At 36.2% G+C, this 26,430-nt stretch overlaps 2 protein-coding genes across 3 annotated transcripts in view; one reads left to right on the top strand and one right to left on the bottom strand.

Moving 5' to 3' along the window:
* Positions 1 to 25,627, bottom strand: part of LOC123551876 (queuine tRNA-ribosyltransferase accessory subunit 2-like) — a 37,530-nt gene extending 11,903 nt beyond the window's left edge. Inside the window, exons 1-7 of one of the 2 annotated variants that reach the window (XM_053525069.1) lie at positions 25,484 to 25,627; positions 13,994 to 14,117; positions 12,159 to 12,240; positions 11,266 to 11,434; positions 10,729 to 10,899; positions 6,344 to 6,443; positions 2,168 to 2,256 (exon numbers count right to left, since the gene is read on the bottom strand). In XM_053525069.1, coding sequence (XP_053381044.1) covers positions 2,168 to 2,256; positions 6,344 to 6,443; positions 10,729 to 10,899; positions 11,266 to 11,434; positions 12,159 to 12,240; positions 13,994 to 14,114 — 732 coding nt within the window. In that variant the 5' untranslated portion in view covers positions 14,115 to 14,117; positions 25,484 to 25,627. Of the gene's footprint in view, positions 1 to 2,167; positions 2,257 to 6,343; positions 6,444 to 10,728; positions 10,900 to 11,265; positions 11,435 to 12,158; positions 12,241 to 13,993; positions 14,118 to 25,415; positions 25,435 to 25,483 lie in introns of those variants that run through there. The other variant, XM_053525068.1, reaches the window with a different exon arrangement.
* A 100-nt stretch (positions 25,628 to 25,727) lies between these two features.
* The window catches only part of LOC123551878 (negative elongation factor E-like), a 46,260-nt gene continuing 45,557 nt past the window's right edge, over positions 25,728 to 26,430 (top strand). The window contains exon 1 of the mRNA XM_045341148.2: positions 25,728 to 25,870. Within this exon, the coding sequence (XP_045197083.1) occupies positions 25,790 to 25,870 (81 nt within the window). The 5' untranslated portion in view covers positions 25,728 to 25,789. The remainder of the gene's footprint in view (positions 25,871 to 26,430) is intronic.

Consider the following 26,430-nt stretch of genomic DNA (forward strand, 5'->3'; position numbering starts at 1 on the left):
TATCAGTGGGCTTCTTATACAGGCTGGTGTAAACTTTTCCATTCTCAAGTATTACCCATGTATCTAGAAATTCTATTTTAACTGTATAAGAAGCCCACTGATAAACAATTATATTTGCACAAAAGCTCCAATCACCCACCAAATACAAAATCAGGGTTGGCGTATGGCTTAGGTCTTAGGCTTAAGAGAATCTGTGAAAAAGAGCAAGATTACCAGAAACACAGAACTGAACTTAAACAACAACTTCGCAGAAGAGGATATAGTGGTAAAGAAGTAGAACGGCAACTGACAAAAGTAGATACTTTAGACAGAGAAGACCTATTACAAAAGCAGACTAAAAAAGGAAAAGACAAACGTGTACCACTAGTATTAACATATACCAAGCAGCTCCCTAATATCCACTCAATTGTTAGGAAACATATGAACATTTTATATAGATCTGAGAAGATGATGGAAGTGTTCCAATCTCCACCCATTATTGCCTACAGAAGAGACAAAAATATATGTGACATCCTAGTGCACGGGAAAACAAACAAGGCTTTAAAGCAGTCAGTTAACCTATGTAAATGTAGAATATGTTTGTCTCTCCACATGGGAGAAGTCTGGTCCACTGACAAAAACAGCAGCTACAATACAGCCTCAGTTCCAAAATGTACTGACAGAAACTTAATATATGCTCTGGTCTGCTCACGGTGTGACAGGACAGTTTATGTAGGAGAGACAGAAAGATCCCTGAAAGAACGCACAGAAGAACATCTTAGAGATGTCCGTCAACAAGCAGATAAACCAATTATGAGGCATTTCGAGGGTCATACAGCAGAAGATGTAAAGGTTGCAGTACTTCAAAAGGTGTTTAACGAAGGACGCATTTACAGACAGATGGTAGAAGAGGAATGGATAAAGAGGCTAGGCACGAAGACACCCCAGGGATGTAACGTAAAACTTAATATTTAAAATGCATTCAGTAAAGTCGTTAATAGTCATCAGTAGTGACCCTTGGATTCTTTAACTTAACTTGTGTAATTCTAAAAACTATGGAGGGTCCTTTCACTTAAATGACAATGCATGCATTTCTAGAGTTTTCAAACTGACTGCGTATAGACATCCTGTATATTTTAACTTTTAGGGGTTTAAAATGAATTGGACAGTTATCTTGCTGTTTTTATTTATTATATATATATATATATATATATTTTTATTATTATTATTTATTTATTTATTATTATTATTATTTTGTATATCTTGCTGCATATAGTATTGTGTTTTGCTCTCTGGTTATGTATGATGTTGACACCTTGCCCTTTTTGCGGGAAACGACGTCACGTCTTACACAGGATATGACGTGACGTTGTCTTAGTGACAGGACGTCAACATTATTCATTTCCTGTGATATAAATGTTACATGGATATTACTTAGTCAGAAAAATATTTCCATATTCTTGAAAAAGGACAAGTGTCCGAAAATTCGAAATAAAGAGTAAAATTTCAACACAGATTTGTACTATACTTCCCTTCGGAAGATTTACAGACATATTGTACAACTTTATATAAGTTTTCTATACACCAAGTTTCATCATGATAGCTCATTCCTAAGTCAAGTTATTGACCGGAAACCCTTTTTCTATTTTAAGTAACAGTGACCTTGACCTTGACCCCAGAAACCCCAAAATCAATCCCAGCCTTTGTCTTGATATAAGCTACATACATACCAAGTTTTATTCAAATATCTTTACCGAAACAAAAGTTATTGACCGAGAACACCAGTTTGACGCCGCCATCCGCCCGCCCGACCAACGACATACCCCAATCTAATAACTCTTGTTGAAAACCTGGTTAAAAAAGTATATCAGAAACTCTTGCTGAATGGTTGAGGACAATAACTGAAAGGTTAATGTCCTTAAACTTTAACACATAATTTAAACTGGATGCAATGGAAAGCCTCAAAAACAGAACAGCCTCGTGACCAACAGACATTATCATTTTAAGGTGCTCATGCTAAAAGGGGTTATCTTAAACTTTGATAGAAGAAACTAACTTTAGAGCCAAGACACATGTTCATTTTTGAGGGGTTCACAGCATTTCACAGCGTTTCATTAAATGTACAATTTTAACTTGTGAAACATACTTCAACTAAACAAATTTGTATGACTCATTGCGACAAACTTACTATAACTGCAGATATGATGTCAGCTGCTCCTGCCAAGTCAAAATCCTCCGCACCTGGTCCCATAGCATGAAAACCTTCCAGAGCAAATCCTACACAAAAATTGCTACATTTGAAACAAATATTACAAAGTTATCAAAACTAAAATATCATTTAATCATAGGTCTGTCACTGATTGAAGATTATAGGGTTATTATAACAGTAGCTTGATCTTAGATGCTGTATTCGGCTCGAGTGGATTTTTCCCAGATCAGATCTCATGAGGTGCATAAGTGCTGTGTGTGATCCGACCTTGCAAAATCCATGAGACCCGTATACAAAATCCCAGATCTAGCTACTGTGATAATGACCCCTTTATTACATACCTCCACCTTTTTATTTGATGGGAAGTATTATGTGTGAAATTTCAATATAATACATGCAACTGTTACTGAGATATAAACTTGCACACAAAATATGAAGCTGATGACGATGCTCGGGTGAGAAGAATAGCCCTCATTTTTCTTCAAAAAGTCAAACTAAAATGGGACCCAGTCATGTCTCCTGTGATTCCTCTAGATATCTTGCTCTTTTCTTTTCTTTTTTTGTAAGCTGAACGTCATATTAACAAGATTAAAGGTCATATGGTGACTTTCCAGCTTTTGATGGTGGAATAAGACTATTTCCAGCATTATTTCTGGCATAGGTGGGCATCTTTGTAGAACTACTGATCTTCCATAAGCCAGCTAAATGGCTTCACAACATGAAAAGAATTCTTCATCCTTAAGCTTCATACCTACTCTAGTCAGGGATAAGTGTGAACTTGAAAGCAACAACCTTAGCTACAGTGAAATCATTTAAATTCACTGGCATGAAATTTCGCACACTAATAATTTAATCAGATTTTTAATCCATTTTAGTAAAAACAAATAACTTCCTATCAAAGACAACCTTTAATTAACTGCCGATAAATGTGATGTAGAACAAGAGCTGTCGTAAGACAGCGCGCTCTACTTTTCTTTTCTCAGTGCTTGACTCTGAATTAGAGCTTTGCCAGTAAAAAAAATTCTAAGTTTAAAAGGGACATAACTCTGTCAAAATTCAAATCAGAGTTATGGGAATTGTGTCTCCTGGTGTAGACTTTGATAGTAAACAAGGCAGTCTGAAAGACAGCTAAATCCCCCGCCACTGCTATGGATAGTGAAAGGGTAAACCTTTGACCTTTAGCTGTGACCTTGACCTTGAACTGACAAGGCTGACTCATGAATTCTGCACAACGTCTTGAGGAGGTGATCATTTGACCCAAGTTTGATGAAAATCCTTCAAGGGGTTTAGGAGATACAGAGCTCAAACCTTTGACCTTCAGTTGTGACCTTGACCTTGAGTTGACATGGCTGACTCATGAGTTCTTGATGAGGTGATCATTTGACCCAAGTTTGATGAAAATTCTTCAAGGGGTTTAGGAGATACAGAGTGGACACAAAATGGATGGCTCAAACCTTTGACCTTCAGTTGTGACCTTGACCTTGAGCTGGCATGGCTTACTCATAAGTTCTGCACATCGCTTTGATGAGGTGATCGTTTGACCCAAGTTTGATGAAAATCCTTCAAGGGGTTTAGGAGATATAGAGCGGACACAAAATGGAAGGCTCAAACCGCTGACCCTAAGTTGTGACCTTGACCTTGAGCCGGCATGGCTGACTCATGGGTTCTGCACATCGTCTTGATAAGGTGATCATTTGACCCAAGTTTCATGAAAATCCTTCAAGGGGTTTAGGAGATATAGAGCGGACACAAAATGGAAGGCTCAAACCTTTGACCTTGAGTAATGAGCTTGACCTTGAGCCGACAAGGCTGACTCATGGGTTCTGCACATCGTCTTGATGAGGTGACCCAAGTTTCATGAAAATCCTTCAAGGGGTTTAGGAGATATGGAGCGGACACGAAAGTGTTACGGACAGACGGATGGAAGGATGGACGGAAAGACAGATGGAGACCATTCCTTTAACCCCCCACCACTTTTGGCAAGGGATTAATAACTATTTTGAGTTTCAAGTCAAAAGCTTTAACAGTAACAGAGATATTTGACTTTTAACAAAAAATTCTAAGTTAAAAAGGGGCATAATTCTATCAAAATTCAAATCAAAGTTATGGGGATTGTTTCTTCTGGTGTAGACTTTGATGGTAAATAAGTATTTTAAGTTTCAAGTCAATAGCTTTGACAGTAACAGAGATATTTGACTTTATCAAAAACTTTAACCAAAAATTCTAAGTTAAAAAGGGGCATAATTCTGTCAAAATTCAAACCAGAGTTATGGGGATTGTTTCTCCTGGTGTAGACTTTGATAGTAAATAACTATTTTAAGTTTCAAGTCAATAGCTTTGACAGTAACAGAGATATTTGACTTTATCAAAAACTTTAACCAACGGCGACGCCGACGCCAGGGCAAGTGCAATAGCTCTCTATGTTATGGGACTCGTGTATTTCAATTTTTAGCTCGACTTTTCAAAGAAAAAGTAGAGCTAAAAATTGAAATACATGAGTCCCATAACATACATGTATTTCAGACAGGAAAAAAATTCGAATAACTATATACTAAATGGTTAAATAATAGCGCAGTCTTATATTGTTCGCAAAAATTCATCCTGCGCGATCAAAAATGATTTCACAGCACTTGGCCCTCTAGGCTCCACAGACATTTTGCTCAATATACTTACATTATAATGGACTGTTATTATAGATATCCTGCAGATATGGGTGTAAAATTTGGGTGCAGTAAGGGCCTGGGGTGGAGGGGGGCTGGGGCATGAAAAGTTTATAGGGAGTGAAATTTATAAATGGATACAGTGTACGAGGGCCATAGAGAAAAAAATATTATATATTGGTAAGGTGGGGAGGGAAGTTTTATTAGAAATGGAATATACAGTGCAACTTCCGAAAACCGGACCTTCTGAAAACCGGAAACCTTTGAAAACCGCACGAAACTCAAGGTCCCGTTTTTTTCTGTTCTTATTTCTATATATTTTTAACCTCTGAAAACCGGAACTTCCGAATTCTGAAAACCGGACAATTTTTGAACGACCGTTTATATTTTAACACTAAAATTGACTTCCGAAAACCGAACAGCAAAATATTTGCCAGATTAAAAGTGTCACCTGTTAATCCCAAAATGCCCGTGGCAAGTTGTCAACATGTTCTTTTGTTTATCTATTAGCAGCGGTCGTTTATTTTGACATGCTTTATAATCACAATGATCATTTGATGCAAAAGTAAGAAGGTAATCGGCGATTACTTTCATTTGTATTCAATTTATGAAAACGTGATGAATTAAATATCTTGTGTGTGAAAAACTTTCTTTATGTTTGAATGAAAGAAAGACCGGTATTTTAATTGATTTAGTTACATTGATTAAACAATTATATGCATTATCAACATTAATTAAATACTGACAAACTCGGGACTCCAAAGATGGTAAAATTAAGTGGAAAATGTTTGCGTAAATGTTATTATTATAGATATGTTGTTTTATATATATTTTTATTTATGTATTCATTATCCTTAATGTTTGTAATTAATTAATCAATCAATCAATTAATTACTTTATATAAACTTGTAAAATTATAAAGGATAATAATCTCCTTTATCCTACATATAAGAAAACATAACTGTTGTGCACGACGTCCACTTTGCCTACAAATTTTCAAACTTCTGAATTCCGGAAACTTCCAAATACTGAACATTTAGGCTGGTCCGGAGGTCGTTCGGTTTTTGGAAGTTACACTGTATATGTTGGTAGAATGAGAGGAAAGTCTTTATGGACTGAAATTTGTATGTGGGTTAAGGAGTAAGGAAATTTTATATGGAATGAAATTCTTATGTAGGCAGGGTGGGATATTATAAAGAATAACATTTATATGTGGGTAGGGTGAGTGATAAGTCTGAAATGGATTTAAATTTATATGTGAGCAGGGTAAGGGGATTTATATAGAATGGAATTTGTGGATAAGGTGAAAAGATGAGAGCATTTAACATGAAATGAAATCTATTTGTGTGTAGAATGAGGGGTGAGAGTCTATCTGGAATGAAATTTTTATGTGGATGGGCTGAAAGTGATGCTTTTGTAGGGAATGGAATCTATATGTGGGTACGATCAGGGTGAAGTTTTATAGGGAGTGAAATTTTCTTTAAATGCCTATTACCTTCTACATTTCTGGCTAATGTTTCTCTTGTACATCTCTGCCTCTCTCTCAAATCATACCCACCGACTAAACTTCCAAACATGACTGACTTCTGAAGTCTCTGTAAACATACAGAATTTACGTTAACTACATTAAAATATACCTCTTCATGTACTAAAAAATTACATCTTTAGTCAAAACAAGAGCTGCTGGAGGACAGTAGCACACTACTTTTCAAAAACTTAGTCACTAAAAAAGTTTAATGGACAATACTTCAAAGTTCATCAAGGGGAATAATTTTGTGAAACAAAAACAAGAGGGCCATGATGGCCCTATATCGCTCACCTGTTATCATTGCACTTGAGGACAAGAAGGTCCTCAGAAATAATATCTAAGTCCAAAGGACAGGAACAACAAAGAGAAGAAATTTAACCAAAAAGAAAAAAATAATTCTTACAAGGTATAGAAATGTCAAAAAACACCTAAAAATTGGAGGTACCATCCATGTTGTACCACAGAAGTGGTCTCGGATTTTCCCTACGGCCAATAATAAAAAAGTTACTAAAAATAAGCTATTTATAGTAACGTAAAAGGGAAGTAATTAAAACAAAAAGATATTGTAAGTGAACAAAAGAAGGATCTGCCAAATAAATCTGTTGACATAAATGAAATTTCAGAACAGTATCTTCATTAGTTACGGAGATATACCAATTTTAATCTGAAATAAAGGGAGGTATTTTGACAAAAAATCAGTCCATAGTTATCTACCCTGATTGTCTCAGTCCAACTAATAACAATAATGAAATTTCAAATAAATCCTATAAGTACTTACTGATATAAATCCATTTTGATTACAATCAGGGGAGGTAATCAGATATAAAATAACTCTGGAACCTACAATTGGATCTGATTTGTCATTGAATCCAAGACTTATTGTTGCTGAAGATATTTTGGAAGTTTGTATCAAATAAAACCATAAATGAAGTCTCGATATAGCTGCAAAAGCCAAAATAGCCAATTTTGGACCTTTAAGGGGCCATAACTCTGGAACCCATGAGGGAATCTGGCCTGTTGAAGAAAGGAAGCAAGATCTTGTGGTGATACAAGTTGTGTGCAAGTTTGGTTAAAATTAAATCATAAATGAAGCTGCTATTGTGCAGACAAGGTCAAAATAGCTAATTTTGGTCCTTTCAGGGGCCATAACTCTGGAACCCATACTGGATTCTGGCCAGTTCAAGAAAGGAACCAAGATCTTATGGTGATACAAGTTGTGTGCAAGTTTGTTTAAAATAAAATCATAAATGAAGCTGCTATTGTGCAGACAAGGTCAAAATAGTTAATTCTGGCCCTTTCAGGGGCCGTAACTCTGGAACCCATAATGGAATCTGGCCAGTTGAAGAAAGGAACCAAGATCTTATGGTGATACAAGTTGTGTGCCAGTTTGGTAAAAATCAAGTCGTAAATAAAGCTGCTATTGTGCAGACAAGGTCAAAATAGCTAATTTTGGCCCTTTCAGGGGCCATAACCTCTGGACTGACGACGGACGAAGGGTGATCACAAAAGCTCACCTTGTCACTATGTGACAGGTGAGCTAAAAAACAGAACAGAGTCATGGGACCTACACAATGCAAGTCAGATCATCAATGTAAGTTAGGTGTAAAGTTTCAGTCTTTTCCCACTAGTGGTTACTGAGATTCCAGCTTACATACAAAAACTTAGCCAAAAATTGTGAAGTCAAACAAGAAGCTGCATTCAATAAACGCTTGATGCCCCCGGTGGCATCCTTGTCGATACAAAGCAACCTAAGTCCAAAACAAGGTCAAGGTCAAACTGAGGTCAGGTGATGTTTGAAGATGAGGAATGGTCACAGGTTACATCTGTATTAGTATCAATTCATTCTTGTAAGCGGTATTAATGCTAGACGAAACGGTCCCATTTGGTTAACCAAGAGATGGCCCATATAAAGCAACCTAAGTCCAAAATGAGGTCAAGGTCAAACTGAGGTCAGGTGATAGATGAGGAATGGTCACAGGATACATCTGTATTAGTATCAATTCATTCTTGTAAGCGGTATTGATGATAGACGAAACGGTCCCATTTGGTTAACCAAGAGATGGCCCATATAAATCAACTTAAGTCCAAAATGATGTCAAGGTCAAAATGAGGTCAGGTGATGTTTGAAGATGACGAATGGTCACAGGTTACATCTGTATTAGTATCAATTCATTCTTGTAAGCGGTATTGATACTAGACGAAACGGTCCCATTTGGTTAACCAAGAGATGGCTAATATAAAGCAACCTGGTCAAGTGATGTCTGAAGATGAGGAATGGCCACAGGTTACATCTGCATTAGTATCAAGTCATTCTAGTAAGGGGTATTGATGCTAGACGAAACGGTCCCATTTGGTTAACCTTGTATGGACGGACGAACAGACGGACACACGAACGGACGGATAGAACGATCACTATATGCCTCCCGCATCAGTAGATGCCGGGGGCATAAAAAAGGAACATAATTTAAAGAATGTTCAAGAGATGTGAAAACTCCCAAAAGACCAGGCTTTTCAAACATTTTCTACTTTTAGTTACAGTAACCTTGACCTAACAGTGATGTTGACTCTAGTGGCCAGAAAAACAACCCCAACCTTTTTCTCTTACTAAGCTACCTACATAAGACGTTAAGCTAGTTCTTCATGTAAGCTTGCTACACACCAATCTTGGTGACAATAAGCCAATCCTAACTAAAGTTATAGAATGACAATGCTCTTTTTGATGATCCTAGAGGGAAATAATCTATTTCTAGTTACTTTGACCTTGACCTTATTGCATCTAAATGGCTTTTTTCTAAACCAGAAAAAGTTAAGCCAGGACCAGGATTAAAACCTCTACCCCTTCACTGCTCTCCAAAATTTCTGCATTCAAACATACAATAAACCATCACCTTAGACCGGTGTGCCAATTGGCAGATTAAGTTATGCTGACCTTGAATCTCAGCAAACTGATCCTACAATCCCAAACTTGGCTACCTACATGCCAAATTTAAATGCAATATATATCAATCAAAACTATGGAGTGGAAACTATTCTTCTATTTTTAGTAACAGTGACCTTGACCTTGAATCCACTGATCCCAAATGCAAACCTATCCTTAGTCTTATCAGAAGCTACCTATAGGTAGGGCTGTCATTGATTGGGTCTTAGGCATATCGGCAATACCGATATATCAGAAGACAAATATCGACGATACATCGATTATTAAGTTAGATTAACAATCTATGTTTGTATGCATACTGTATACCTTCCTGTAAATGCTATTTTTAGTTTTACTGCCTACTTTTCATATTACTGTTTGATTGTGTTGTATTTGTATTTATGAAATAAAAGAAATAAATAAAAATTAATAAAATCTTTTATTTTTATTTTGCCTTCACTTCTCTTTTGCATTTATCCAAATTTACAACTTTGTGAACTTAATAGTTTTTGAGGGTCTGAGTGTTTATCTGGATAGCTTTTTCTCTCTGTAAAATATCGATTTTTGAAAATGGGAATCGATAATCGATCGACAAAAAAATATCGTTGATATATCACTATCGTTTCTATCGATGACAGCCCTACCTATAGGCAAATTTTCATTTCAATATCTCAACCAAAACTATTAAATTTTATTTAATGGAAATGCAAGACTTGATGCTGCAAAATAGAGGTTTCTGAGATACCAGCTTACAAACAAAAACTACCCGAAATTGAAGTCAAGCAAAGGGGCATAACTTTGTACACAGTGTTCTTGAAACTGTGCAGTAAACAAGTGTGTGAAGTTTCAATCCATTCAAACTAATGGTTACTGACGTACCAGTTTATATATAACAAGAGCTGTCCATAAGTAAGCCAATGCATGACTGTCTGAATTGTTGTCCCAGAAGCAGGAATATTAACCTAAATGTTAAAATATCCAGAGTTTCAATCCAGTACCTGCATTAGTTTTGGAGACAGTAACTTGCATGAAAAACTTTAACTTCAAAAGGGGACATAATTTTGCAAAATACACACAAGAGTTATAGGACTTGATGCTATGACACAGTTTTATAAACCTTAAGAAATGTGTGAAGTTACAATTCAATATTTGAATTAGTTTCTGAGATTTTGGTTTCTTTGAAAACTACCTGTACTCTTTCCTAACTAAATTATTGATCAAAAACCATTTTTTATACTAAGCAACAATGATCTTGACAAAAGCTCGCTTTCTTAAATCCAAGTTCGATTGCAATACCCTATTCCTTATTGAAGTTATTGAGCAGAAATATTTTTGTTTTTAGTAACAGCGACCTTGCCCTTGACTCTGACCCCAGGTGGCCATTAAGGCTGGTTCAAATGTACTTTATTTTTTCTTAAATAGGTACACAACAAACCTGAGATTTTTTCACTTTTTCAAGGATATCATCGAGGAAGTTCAGTGTTCTATCTACAGACTTTCTAGCCCTTTTACTTGTGCATGTTTTATCAGTGTCGCCATCAGACATACACTGAAACAAATCTGGTAACACAGCCTCCTGAAGCTTGACAAATCCATCCCTATCAAGCTGAAAATTAAAACAGCAACAATATTAGGACATCTACTACGTTATCATTTAATTTCGCAGGCATGAAATTTCAAGGATTGGCCAAAATTGCTATTTTGTGGGAATATCAATGCATGTATTACGAATTAAAATGGAATATTAAATGAATGGAGATTTTACTTGTTTGTCAAACTTTATTTTTGTGGATTGACGAATTAACAAACTTTAGCTTCCCACAAATATGTATCTCAATTATTTTGCTGAAATCATTTAATAAATACATTACAATTTACTTCTATTTTCAAATGTAATCATTGCACTGCAGTAACTTTAGTGATATAATTACAAGTAAGAAGCAAAATATTTGCAGTCTGACTTAAGATATACCTTTATCTTTCCTCCTTTTCCCCACAGTCCTATCCCAGACTTATCATTGTAGCCAGTAGGAACCTCAACTGCTGGATCAGTGTTTGATGTGTAAACAATTTTATCACCAAGAGCAGAAAATTTCGCCATACCATCTTTATAACCTTCTATAGTTTCTTGATACTGTGCACTACAATTTTTTTTAAAAAAGGATGTGTTTTAATTTTTTTTAAATATTTACTAATAACTCATAATAGAATTAGCAAAATGCCTAAAAGATACCCAAGGTTTGAAGCAAACATAGAAAATACAAAACAACAAGGGACCACACAAATTGCTTGAGTCAGCCTTGGTGCTCGAGCTACCACTAAATAAACTCGTAAATAAATTCTGGCAAATAAGAACTTACAACTAATTCTGGCATAAGAATTCAATGATTGCAACTAAGAACTTACAACTGATTCTAGCAAGTAAGAACTTACAACTGATTCTAGCAACTAGGAACTTACAACTGATTCTAGCAAGTAAGAACTTACAACTGATTCTAGCAAGTAAGAACTTACAACTGATTCTAGCAACTAAGAACTTACAACTGATTCTAGCAAGTAAGAACTTACAACTGATTCTAGCAACTAAGAACTTACAACTGATTCTAGCAACTAAGAACTTACAACTGATTCTAGCAACTAAGAACTTACAACTGATTCTAGCAACTAAGAACTTACAACTGATTCTAGCAACTAAGAACTAACAACTGATTCTAGCAACTAAGAACTTGCAACTGATTCTAGCAACTAAGAACTTACAGCTGATTCTAGCAACTAAGAACTTACAGCTGATTCTAGCAACTAAGAACTTACAACTGATTTTAGCAACTAAGAACTTACAACTGATTCTAGCAACTAAGGACTTACAACTGATTAAGGGGCATATGAGCAACTGTGGGAACATCCTGAATTTTCTTTAACACATCCAGTGACAAGTGTGGGGCACTGCCTGAAATATGTAAAAATATCATTGTTGACAAATGGTTGATTTAAAATCAAACAACAACTGATTATTATAATACTTATTACTTAATGTTTATAAAAATATGAAATTATGTTACTTATTCTGATTTCTTTATGTCCATCACTGCTCTATTAGTTTCTTTAAAGAAGAAGCAATTCTCTCTGGTAAGCATAAAACATGTCAGTATTTTTAACTACATTTAAACCATAATTTCAAGATGAAACAGTACCTATTGTATATTTATCTAAGTTCCTAATTCATTTTTTTAAATATACATTGTAGACAGTCTAACATAAAGTCTTGCTTAATGACAATAAATACTTTAAATTTATAATGTCAGAATACTAAACAAAAGTGGAAAACTTTAAAACGCAGACTAGTTGTCAATTTTCTCAATTTCAAATGATTAACCTTTAGCCTGCTGGCGGCAAGTGATTCTGCCTCTGCGACCAGTGCTGACCAAGATCAACCTTCACCTCTGTGCAGGCTGAGCATGGTCTGCACTGTTCGCTATTCAGTCAGTAAATTTTCACTGAACACCCCTTCAAATGATAAATGGTACTGCCCAAATTGAATGATAGACCTGTCCATTTTAGAAATTTAGCGGTGTAAAGGTTAAAGGGTCATAACTCCAGAGCAACAAAGACTATCCATCTGGTTATAAAACTTGGCCAAGATACAATATGACCATATACATTTTGACTAAATTTGGTGAACACTGGATAAGAATTGCTTAAATTATTAAGCGGACACTGCTAATTTTTGCAATTTTTAGTAATTCAAAGACCATAACTCAAAAGCAACTAGGATTACCTGAATAGTTATCAAATTTGTCTGAAATATTATTCCCATAAAACATTCTGACTCAAGTTTGGTGAACATTGTATACAAACTGCTTAAGTTATAAGTGGACACAGTGAATTTTCACAATTTTAAATTTTAAGTAATTCAAAGACCATAACTCAACAGTGACTGGGATTATCTGGATGTTTATCAAACTAATGTCCGAGATATTACGCCCATAAACAATGTGATTAAGAATGGTGAAAATTGGATAACTACTTTGGAACTTTTCGGCTTGTTATCAAAGTGGACCAGAGATATTATACCCATAAACATTTTGACTAAGTCAGGTGAACATTTTATAAGAAATGCTCAAGTTAGAGAGCTGACAGCGTAGATTAATTCCGGGGCCATAACGTCAAAAAGACTTCGGGTCTGGTTATACAGAACTTGTTTATCGACACAGGTCGAGATATCACACCCATAAACATTATGACCATGTTTGGTGAACCATGGATAAGAACTGTTCAAGTTAGAGAGCAGAAACTGTCGATTTCCAGTTTTTAGAAACTCAAGGGCCATAACTCCAGAGACTGTACCAATCTAGAAGGTTATCAAACCTGGCTGAAACTTTATGCCCAAAAACCATTGTGATCAAGGTAAACACTGGATAAGAACTGTTCAAGTTTAGACAGCAGACAATTTTAGTGGACGTTGCATACCGTCCCACCCACCCTATGCAAGTCACGATTACAAAATATGTCTCATAAATTTCAACAGGATATAAAAATTGAACTTAAAACTATATTTCTCTGTCTGAATTTTAGCAATTGGTATGCTATGTCATAGTTCTAAGATTTGCAGTGTAGAAAATGTATATATTTTAATGTATGCATTTCTTATTGTAATAATTTTGAGAAAGATGTCCACCTGAATGTACAAATACTATAATTACCTCCTCTTGTGTACAACATGCACATGGGTGTGTCAAGCACAATATCTTTATTCTGACCAACCTCCGTCAATCTACCAAGCCTGGCTCCTTGACTCCGCACACACTGAATGGTGAACTTCATTGTCTGTAAAAGACGAAAAAGGTTTCTAAAATAAATAATCAATTTTTTAAGTGATTTCAGTACATGTACAGTCATAAAACTCATAATTCCGTTAAATAGTATACATTTATGCAAGAGGAAATAGGTAAATTACTATAAATCATTTAATTTTAGTGGGCATGAAATTTTGTGATGCTATTTTAGGGGGTTATGAATTTATGGATTTTAAATTGTGAAAATAAAATGAATGTGAATTTCGCTTGTTTGTTGGGATTAAATTTTGTGGACTACCTAAAACATGAAATCCACAAAAATTAGTTCCTCATGAAAACTAATGATCTTACAGTATGCTGAAAGTTAAAAAAAGTCTGATATGTGGGATAGTAAAAATAAAAACGATTATAAATCAAGCTTGTCTATGGTTACTGGTTGTTGACAATCACGCCAATAGAGGCTTTGAAGGCATCAATGGATGGCTTTGGAAGAGAGTTCCAAATGCATCTGATAGAATAATGCTTTGTTACAGGCTGACAGCAGTATACGGAACAAGGAAGCAGTTGGCATAGCCTTTTGTTGAACCTCTGACTTGGATGGGCATATCAACCAATTTGGTAGATGATCTTGTTGTATATAGCATTATGATTTAAATTTACACTGTTGCCTCAATGCATGGAGTTCCTCCCAGCTTAAGTCTTGGAACATTGTATAGAGTCAGTGCCAGTCAGGCTGAAAGCATTGCAATAGAACCTAGTAGTTCATCTCTGGACTGTGAGATTTTACTTGTACATGTTGGTTGTTTTTCCTACCTGGCTGGAAAAGTATATAAACTGTCTGATCACCTGCCAGTGACAGATATTCCTGTATTCCTTGTCTAAAACAGTGTGCACTTTAGTGACGTAACAGAGCACCACTATAATAGCATGATGTCACATGTAAAACCATAACACCAGAAAATACCAAAATCTATTTGTCATTAATTGTGACCTATTTTGAACACGATAGCAGCAGCAAGGCAATTAAGAGAATGGATCTTAGCCCTGCAATTGTCTGCCTGTGAATGACAGCTGTTTTCCCAACCCATGAGACAGCATGGACAAAAAAGCTTGCTATATAACGCGCACATTTTCATTCAACATTGTCCCTCAGGTTGGGAAAAGTCTGTCTTGCAGAACCATGCAAGCATGTAAGATGATTCTTTAATAATAATCTAGCACTGTTGTGTTTCTGTTTTGCTGTGAATGTAGCATTTAGTACTGCGTGGTGAGTGTGCGCTCTTGTTGGTGCATGATGGGGGATGTGCTCACATTTCAATGGCTGGAATGTTATCCGCCAGTTTCTCTTCCATTCCTGGAGGCTGTCTAGGTCCTGAATGTGTTGTTTTTCATTCTTAGTCTATAATACAGCAGTATCGAAGTGACACATAGGAGCAGGGCATTGGTGCAGACCAGGAATCGATGAACACCCAAAACTGCATGAGCCCTATGTGTTTTTCTGACATGACAGGGATTCTGATGGAGGTGTAGTCCAAGTAATATAAAGGATCAATGTTTCAGGAAAGTGTGATACTTACATTTAACTGTTGCATATTTTTGTTATTTTATGACTTCTACTTTTGAATATCTTTAATTTCCTAACAGTAAAATGCAGATACTGGTAGGACTAATATAGACTGGTAAGCCAACTTTAAAATAACAGATCATAAAATAAGACATCTCGAAAATAATCAAGGCTAATCGAGGAGGTGTAGCATTACTCAAAGAACAACTTAGTGACTATATACCTATAATTTACAGTAAACTCATCCTCTAGTCAATTCATCCCCTAGTCAACTCGTCCCCATCCCCTTTTATTATTTAAAAGGGGAAATACCTATATACCTATGTCACGGTACGGACTTGGTCATGTAAGGGTAGAATATGTGTCAGGCCTAAAAAAAAATAATATGTTTGTTTCCTGTAACATGCTGAAAAAAATGGGGGTCGGTAGGTAGGAATTTTTTTTTTTTTTTTTTTTTTTTTTTTTTAGTAGGTGTCAGAACATTTCAGTGTTTAGTAACCTTATTATCGCCAATTAACTGCCTAATCAGGTCTCGACCTTAACTTTTTTCAGCAGTTGCCAGCAGGTTCACCAACTGCTAAAATCTAGTAGACCTGCTCAGACTTTAGTGGACCTCCAATTCTATCTCATAAATTGTGATGCTGTAGACGTCATAACTTCATATGACTCGAAGAAACAGGACTTATTACTAAAATAATTAAAAATGGAAGACTGTAGCAATCTGTTATCCCGAAAAATAATTATTTTGAAAAGTGTCCCAAAATATGGACACAATCATCATCCTCCCGACCAGTGTTGAAAGTGAAAAAAAAAATCAACAATTATCGGTAATCATTCTGATGATAAACTAAGTAATTGGCCTCGTTTTCATCATCAATTAAATACAAATACAAATAAAAAAACATGGCATTTATATAGCGCAAAAATTATAAAATATTCTATTGCGCTTTACAATTACATAACACACATTTAACATATACATACAAAATATGAACAGGATTCTAGAACTTAGATTTAAAAATTTTGACATATATAAATACTATTTTACACCACTTCTGAATATTTTGTATTTTAACAAGACTACACTCATTGTTCATAAAACTGCCTAAATAAATGTGTTTTCAGTTTTGATCTAAAGCTGGCTTCAGATTTTTCAGATAGCTAGGCAGATCGTTCCACCATTTGGGACCAACGACTGCCATAGATCTGTCTGCTAATTTTGTTCGCAGTCTAGGGATGTTAAAGTTAGTGTCACTTTGTGAGCGAAGTCTGTATCGTTGTCGAGTAGGTACAAACATTTCCCTCAGATATACTGGAGCTGTACCATTGATGACACGGAAGACTATTACTAAAACTTTGAACATGACTCTACCCTTAACTGGAAGCCTGTGTAATTCTTTCAGAAGTTCGGTACTTGGTTTTTCATAGGAAGCATTCTTGACTACTCTAGCATCATGATTTTGGACTCGCTGTAGTTTATTGATTTGGTAGGCTGGAATTTCTGTAAATAAACTGTTGCAGAAGTCAATGTGAGAATGAACCAATCCATGCACTAATGATTTGACTTCTGTGTGAGATGTTTCCGTATAGCCCTAAGGTTTCGTAACTGTACATGAGGTATCTGACACTTTTTCTGAATGTGATGGTCAAAGTTGAGTGTATTGGTCATAGTTACACCTAGGTCTCTGACGTGATCGACGCATTTTACGTCACACCCACCAACGTTTACACTTGTGATGTCCAATTTCGCTAACTGTTGTCTTGTTCCATACATAATAATTTCAGTTTTAGACCGATTCATTTTCAGTTTGAAGGTTGTCATCCATTTTATGATTTCATTTAGACAACTGTCGAGTTGTTGAAGAACAGTTGTCTCATTTTGAGAATTTCCCGCTTGAATTTTTAACACAATCTTGTGGTCGTCCGTGTATCCATACAGATCAGCTGGATATTTCTGCACCACTCGATATATACAGGGTAAAGTTTACAGGTCCGGCACAAGAACCCTGCGGGACACCAAACCTTAGTTAATTAACACCCCCTCAAAGAGCTAAAAGAAGTGTGTCAGTTATTGTGGCATCTGCAGTGGAGATCAAAGCGGTATAGTTTCCCCGAGATTGTCATTGCATTACGTCATGTTTTCGCGCCATGTGACACATCACTTTCTCGATTCCTTTAATTGTTGAGAAGAAATCAGTTTTTTCTTTAATTTTTTAAAAGCGAATGTGCAATATCCAAAATAAACTGACATGTAAATGTGTCAGACCGTGAACGATGATGACCTATTTGCTCTCAAGAAATTTACATTACTGTTTGAAAAGAATATCTAACAAAGTGTTGTGTCAAAAAATATATGTACGAAGAATCATTTAAAACTTATTAAAAATCGCAACGACATCATACTGCTTCATTTTAAAACCACATTCTATTTACGTTCATGAGGTCACGTAACCTATTCTGCCGTGCTAATGCACCTGTCAATATTTTGCCCGCCCAGGGGGGCGGCGGGCCGACCCAGGGGAAATTGACATTTCAAAAATTTTGTTGTCTAAATCCCCACCCTAGGGACAACCTTTTTTGTCTAAATCCCACCCTAGAGCCTGGTTGGTACATCAAATGTTTGTCAAATTCCCGCCTGTCGGGAATGGTCTTCTGTCTAAAGTCCCGTGTATGCCCGCCGCTCCCCCGGGCGGGCAAAATATTGACAGGTGCATAACAGAAATCTGTTTGCCAAAAAATCGTTTTACTCCATGTATTTAAATTGCTTCCGCTTTTTCATTATTTCAGATTTTTTAATTGTGTTTTTTGTACTTTCTGGTCAAAAGTCTGAATTTTATTACCATAATATGTACCGTTTATTTACTTTAAAAAGGAAATAAATAATCAAGATCACGCTGTTTGAAATTTTACAAAACATTATATGAAAATTTGATCGTTTTTAAAGAATTTTGCCTACATTCCTGTCGATATCTTGTTAAAATTGTTATAGAATTCAAACTGTATTAGTTCTCAAGCGGTGTTGAAAATCTGAAGCGATTATATTAAAAAATGAATGCACTAAGCGCGTTTTTTGTGTCAAAAGTAACTGCGATGTAAATTAAGTATTACGATAGGGCGCACGTGCTTGTGGAATGGAAAATTACCAGCTTGACGCTTTGATATTTTTACGATTCGTGGGTAAATTCCAGTCAATCCAGGTAATTTTGCCTGATGTAATTACTTAATTTGGTAAAAACCACACGCCCGATCGGTGGAGTAGTCCATTCGTGCTATCCTGACTTTAACTCGCCAATGCTTATAACTGTAGAATGCTACTAAGGCAAAATCAACTTTCGTTTTGTGAATTCGCCGATATGGGTACGATTCCCCCCACCCCGCTATTTTTCACTTTTAAGGGTTTTATTTTATTTGCAGACTGTGACTGAAAATTGGTTGACCGTCGGTCTACCCAACTTTTGATAGTGGACCTGCTGATATTTTGGTTGCGTCGGTCCAACGGTCCACCGCTAAGGTAGAGGCCTGCTAATCAAATAAAATTGTTGAAAATTTGCTACCACCTTTCAATAACAGATGTTGTTCATACAAGTTTTTTTCTACACTGATTCCTTTTGTTCAGTAAACATTGTGTAACAGGCAAAGTTCATAGTTTTGCAGACCAAAGAGCTATAAAAATAAATGTATTTTATACTTCTTTGTGCAGACAGACATAGCTTCGGGCCGTTTTTGCCAATTAAGAGATTTTCGGGGCCGCAATTAATCTTTTGTCGCAAATGGCTCAAGTGCAACCGACAGCGTGACCCCTGAACATGTGGTACAAACATGATAATAGGCTGCTCTTCTACGAATTGTTTATCAATTAACGTTTACACATTGATCAATAAACACCTTTCATAACGAAGGACATTATTGTACTAAATACAAACCGCAAAATGACCACGTGTCAGTCGGCGTGTGGCGTGATTGACATCTGTCAGTAGCTAATTAGTATATGACGCTCCGCCTACTGCCATACTTCCGCTTGTGGTGGCGAACAGTATTGAAATTCACCGAGATTTTGATTGACAAGGGGCAGAACTTTTGAACTCCATATGCATCAAAGAAAACTTCTCGACTTTCGCGGGTGAAAACCCGGAACCTCGAGTCTACCGACAAACAGGCTTTTCGCCATGTTGTTTCATGTCGACGGAACCAGGAATGTTCGTTACTATGCGCGACGAGGTCGGGTACAACTAAATTATCCCTATAATCAATAAAGATATGATCAGAATGTCAAATTTCGGCCCATAAAAAAATTGCGGTCGGCGGTAAAAACTTACGGTCGGTCGGGTTACAGGAAAGACATATTTTTTTTTAGGCCTCAGGCAGCCGGTTAGCTCAGTCAGTAGAGCACTCGCCCTGTAAGCGAGGGGTCCGGGGTTTGAGCCCCGGACTGACTGCACATTTTTCTCACCCTGCGACATTAGGCGCCCAACATGGGGCCGTGGCATGCTTGCTTGGTCAGTCTTACGGAGCATGCAATTTTATGTACCTTCGGAATTCGAGGATGAATTTCCAATTTGTGAGGGTGTATGTCACGGTATGGACTTCCATGATCACGTTTGTGATGTATTGTCTTATAAGTTGGTATATACATACAAACATACAATTATATTATGAGTAGATGTATATACCAACTTATAAGAATAGTGCTTATTACTTAATCAGCTTTTATGTAATTGCATTTATGTAAAAATGTTGAATGAATGTTAACTTTCTAAGCTGGTCAAATCTACAAAATGTACAAACAGAGAATTTACAATTTTTTCTTAATTATTCATATCTAAAGGAACAGATTCCAGAGAAACTATACTTAATTATTTCATACTTAAATTATCATTGATATCATTCCATGTTCATTGTTTCTCAAGATTAACTTTATTACAGAACTATCTTATCTGACTGAACACAGTGAAAATGAGTTTATAATTGCCTGGATTTATAGCACTGCCCACACACAAGACAGTTTATCGCTAGTTAATGGTTTACATTATCAGTGGAAGTTAGTGGATTAATACAGCTGTGAAGTTCATCTCAGGACATGAGAATTTTTTAGAATTTGCTCTACTGTAAAATCTTACTACTTTGGGTTAATTCAAAATTTAATTAAAATTTAATTTAATCCTATTATATAAAGAAAAGGGGATGTGATGTATTGTCTTATAAGTTGGTATATACATCTACTCATAATATAAGACAATACATCACAACGTTAGGGGAGAAGATGTAATTGTCAGGCAGCCGGTTAGCTCAGTCAGTTGAGCACTTGCCCTGTAAGCGAGGGGTCCCGGATTCGAGCCCCGGACTGACTGCACATTTTTCTCAACCTGTGGCACCTATAATTTAAAGAAAACTCGTCCCCTAGTCAATTCATCCCCTAGTCAACTCGTCCCCGTCCCCCTTGATTATTTCAAATTGGTCTCGTCCCCCATTTTTTTCGGGCCCCTTCCTTTTTTAGTCCAAATAATTGTACTCGGAGAGTTGAATATCGTTATATTTTTTTGACTTGTCGATATCTGCCTCTAGGCAAAGAGCTATAAAAATAAATAGATTGGCAACTTGAAAGGCATATAGAGCAAATCTCGCCAACCTCCCGTGACGAAAAAACGAGATCTCGTTTACCGAAAGTGGTGCTTTCTCCACGCGCCATTTTGTATGCGAAAGCAATTATTCATCGGTAAAATAATTATCACCGTATGACCACGCTTCTTTCGATGGCAAAAAAAAAACGTGTACTTCGTGTCTTAAGAACATTTCAAATTAAACTTATTTTGTTTTAGAAGCTAACATGTATTTTAAATGTAGTTTTAAAGGTACAAATTGTAACTCCATGCTCGCCGATGTTTGTTTTAAGTAAGATAACGCCGAATCACGCTCTGACACGAGCTCACGCGAGATTACAGCCAGTTGCCATTCTGTGTATTTTATACTTCTTTGCTCTCAAGGGCGTAGGAGCTGGGGCGGCAGGGGCGGCGCCCGCTGCCCCAATATTTCCAGGGGCGGCGAAATGCTGAACTCGTAAATTTTTGAAAAGGCTAGAAAATATAATTGAAATAAATACAGCAGTCTTCCATTTATCATGCAGTGCATTGGCGACTGATATGTACACAGAATCTTGTCATATCGCTGACACCTTGCTAGATCACCTTGGTGACAGGGTATTGTACAAAATCGATAATCCGCAACGACCAAGGTCGCTATATTTTCACGCCCCGCAGACTCTGATAATAGGCAATACATTAATTTAATCAATTAAAGTTAATCGTTTTTAACTGCTTACTGCCAAAATTGCAATTAATGTTGTGTCTCAAATTCTGCCGACAAAGGAAAGTATCTTGAGTAAAACAAAAATCGGGATATTTACATAAAATATATTAAATTAAATATTTTTGACACTTAAACATATTGTTTGAAAATCAAAGGCACCAATCATAATGATTAAATTCAACGCATAAAATGTAGAAAAATCCTTATAGATTTTACAGATGTAGTTAAATTAACAAGTATTACAACTCAGGGCTTTTTTTCCCTATGAATCTACCTCCTGTAAAAGGAGGTAATCCCAATGCCAAAAAGTATGTTTTTTCCCCAAAGTTGAATTTAAAATTCCCAAATGATTATACCTTTTAGGGTTTTTGCTGTTTTAAGATAGTTTTGCTAATATATATGTATATTTAGGTAAATTATAATACTGTTGAGCAATTACTGAAATGCAGTTCATTAATATTTCACACAAAAACACATTTATGTAGATTTTGGTAATTTGCAAATTGTCCCAATTAAGATAATTTCCGAGAGTATTTTCCCAATTCCAACGGTGTCGGTGGCATTCCCAAATTGATGAAAAAAAGGCCTGCAGCTCCTACATAAAAATATAAAAGGCCAATCAGCCTCGCAATTTTGCATTTCCAAATCGATCATTTGGTAAAAAGAACCCTGAACTCTGTTCATTCAACCCTCAATAGTTCAAAGAAAACAGTGAACTGCGTTTAACCTTTATAATGCCATTTAATGACTAAATTGCTATAAGGATTGGATTACCCCTTTAAGTCAGGGTCTTGTGCTCGATCCCCTACTTAGATATTACTGGTTTTACCCTGGCAAGACATTGTCCGTATCTAACATCGTACCGCCATTACAGTGTTAAAACATAGTAAACTGAGGTGAAAACTAAAAAAACAAGAGATCACAGAGTGATCTTGGCGCCCACCAATGTGCCATTTTTGAGTGTTCCAAATTTCAAGACTTACTGACTACCTCAAGGTCAAATTTCATTTCCGTACACAACACTGTGCATGTGGTCCTAATTCGAAAGCTGTAGCTTGAGAAATGTGAAAGTAGGTCAATAGGTCAATGTCAAGGTCAAAGTTTTTTACGGTACACAATCTATGCATGTGGTCTAAATTTGAGCCTGTAGCTACAGAAATGTGAAAGTAGGTCACTAGTCAATCTTAAGGTCAAAGTTCATTTCGGTACACAAAACTATGCGTGTGGTCCAAATTTGAAGGCTGTAGCTTGAGAAATGTAAAAGTAGGTCACTAGGTCAAAATCAAGGTCAAATTCTATTTCGGAATACAAAACTATGCATGTGGTCCAAATTTGAAGCCTGTACCTTCAAAAATGTGAAAGTAGGTCACTAGGTCAATGTAAAGGTCAAAGTTCATTTCGGTACACAAAACTATGCATGTGGTCCAAATTTGAAGGCTGTAGCTTGAGAAATGTAAAAGTAGGTCACTAGGTCAAAATCAAGATCAAATTTTATTTCGGAATACAAAACTATGCATGTGGTCCAAATTTGAAGCCTGTACCTTAAAAATGTGAAAGTAGGTCACTAGGTCAATGTAAAGGTCAAAGTTTATTTCGGTACAAAAAACTATGCATGTGGTCCAAATTTGAAGGCTGCAGCTTGAGAAATGTGAAAGTAGGTCACTAGGTCAAAATCAGTTCAAATTTCATTTTGAAACACGGAACTATGCATATGGTCCAAATTTGACGCCTGTACCTTCAAAAATGTGAAAGTAGGTCACTAGGTCAAAATCAATGTCAAAGTTTTTTCCAGTGCACAAAACTATGCATGTGGTCCAAATTGAAGGCTGTAGCTACAGAATGTGAAAGTAGGTCACTAGGTCAAAATCAAGGTCAACTCATGTCAAGGTTCATCTTGCCATTCAAAAATATACATGTGGTCCAAATTTGAAGGCTGTAGCTACAGAAATGTGAAAGTAGGTCACTAGGTCAAAATCAAGGTCAACTCATGTCAAGGTTCATCTTGCCACTCAAAAATATACATGTGGTCCAAATTTGAATGTTGTAGTTATTGACAAGAACATTTTAAAAGCTTTTCCCTATATAAGTCTATATAAACCATGTGACCCCGGGGCGGGGCCATTTTTGATCCTAGGGCGAGAATTTGAACAAACTTGGTAGAGAACCACTAGATGATGCTACGTTACAAGTATCAAAGCCTTAGGCTTTGTGGTTTGGACAAGAAGATTTTCAAAGTTTTTCCTTATGTAAGTCTATGTAAACCATATGACCCCCAGGGCGGGGCCATATTTGACCCTAGGGGTATAATATGAACAATCTTAGTTGAAGACCACTAGATGATGTCACATACAAAATATCAAAGCCCTAGGCCCTGTGGTTTTGGACAAGGGGTTATTCAAAGATTTTCCCTATATAAGTCATTATAAACTATGTGACCCCCAGGGCGGGGCCATATTTGACCCCAGAGAAATAATTTGAATCATCTTGGTAGAGGATCACTAGATGATGCTTCAAACCAAATATCAAAGCCCTAGGCTCTGTGGTTTTGGATAAGAAGGTTTTCAAAGTTTTTCCCTATATCAATCTATGTAAAATATATAAATAAACAAAGGGCCATAACTTACTCATAAATTGTTGAACCAGTCTGATTTTCAGCGGGACACAACTAGGGTACCAATACATCATTCTGACAAAGTTTGGTCAAAATACCCCCAGTAGTTTCTGAGGAGATGCGATAACGAGAAATTGTTAACGGACGGACGGACGGAATGACGGACGGACGGACCACGGACGCAGAGTGATTTTAATAGCCCACCATCTGATGATGGTGGGCTAAAAACGGGTATGTTCAACAGATACTGAGCAGTTCAAGAAGTCGCCAGATTGCACCATTTACTCTAGCTATATGCCAAAATTTCCCGGGGCCACCCCGGACCACGTTCATAAGAGAGGGACACCCCCTCCCAAACCCACCCCCTCTGCCGCCCCAATGCTCAAATCGTCCCTACGCCCCTGGCTCTAGGTAGACAACATAAAATATCAAAATGTAAAATCGGTCTACCCGAGGTCTCATTATTTAGACTACCTCCTTTTTATGGCAATATCCGGAAATCTTCCCCTCTGTGTACGGAATGAACAAAAATAATAAAGGGAGGTAAAAAATACGTTGATTTAGAAACCTTTCTGTATGTCATAATTCAATATCTATAAGTTTAAGACACTCTTAGGGGTGGTGGTCGGGGATTGAGGTGGATATAATATACTTCATTCCGTAGAGGGGAAGATAACCGGATATTGCCCTTTTTATACTTATTTTTGTGAAAGTTTCCAAAATTACAACGAGTTGACCAAATATTTTAAGAGAATTGATAAAGTTTGAGGGACGAAATGTCCAAGACGGTGACGAGTTGATGTGGTATCATACCTATTGGCTAAACATGTTTATACAAACTTTTAAGATACCATTTATTTATTTTTCCGGTGACATTTTATAACAATCTAAGGAAACAAAATTACAGGGAATGACAAACCTCATAAGTTGAGAGAAATCGTAAAAATCACAAAATTCTGTTTGTCGCGGAAACAGGTGACATTCGAATGCCGGAAGTTAATTTTGGACAGGGACCGGTCTGTAGACATGCCAATTTTATATTATCTTTTTATTTTTCGTTAAAGAACTACTCGTTTGTAATGAACTGATAAAAAAATTATTGTCAAAATTTCTTTAGATGAATTTTAGGACTTTATGGCTTGAAGTATAAATTTCTTCTTCATAATACGCCTGCTGAATCATCGACTTGTCCCTACACAGAGATAATAAAGAATTGCCAATTAAAATGGTCTACATAAATTTACCGCCCAATTTGACAGAAGAGGAAGAGATTCTTCGTCAGAAATATGCAAGGCTTCGTAAAAAGGTGAAACTAGTCAGTGTTTCAGAAATTATAAGTGAAACATTCTTCCATCCATGATTAGGGGGGTTCAGGTGAATTTTTATTTCCATTCCTTAAGGTACTTCCGCCATCTTGAATTTAGAGTGACCTTCATTTGAAGTGTGAAAATATAGTGAACAAAAGCTTTCAAATGCAGCTGTTCCAGAATACAAAAACAGCTCAGTTTTCAAGACCTGAACTAAAAGTAGCTGTATAAAAAGTAAAACTAAAATTTGGAAATAAATAAAGAAGATATTTTACCTGTATTTTTCCAAATTTTTGGTTAGATTTATAAATCCTTTCAAAATACTTTATTAAAAATTCATGAATGGCAAAAGTTAGTTCAAAGTTTCAATTAGTGCATAGGAGAATTGTCTTACTGAATAGAACTAAACTTATTACAAAATCTGTTTTCAAACCTGACCACCTCATGTATTAAAACTAAAATAAATCTGTACATATTGCTATTTTCAGCATACATAAAAGTAGTGCAATGTGCGGACAATGATTTTTTATACGTATGGTGTACCAAACTGCCTAAAATT

This window comes from Mercenaria mercenaria, chromosome 15, assembly GCF_021730395.1.
Source record: "Mercenaria mercenaria strain notata chromosome 15, MADL_Memer_1, whole genome shotgun sequence".
Taxonomy (NCBI): Eukaryota; Metazoa; Mollusca; class Bivalvia; order Venerida; family Veneridae; genus Mercenaria; species Mercenaria mercenaria.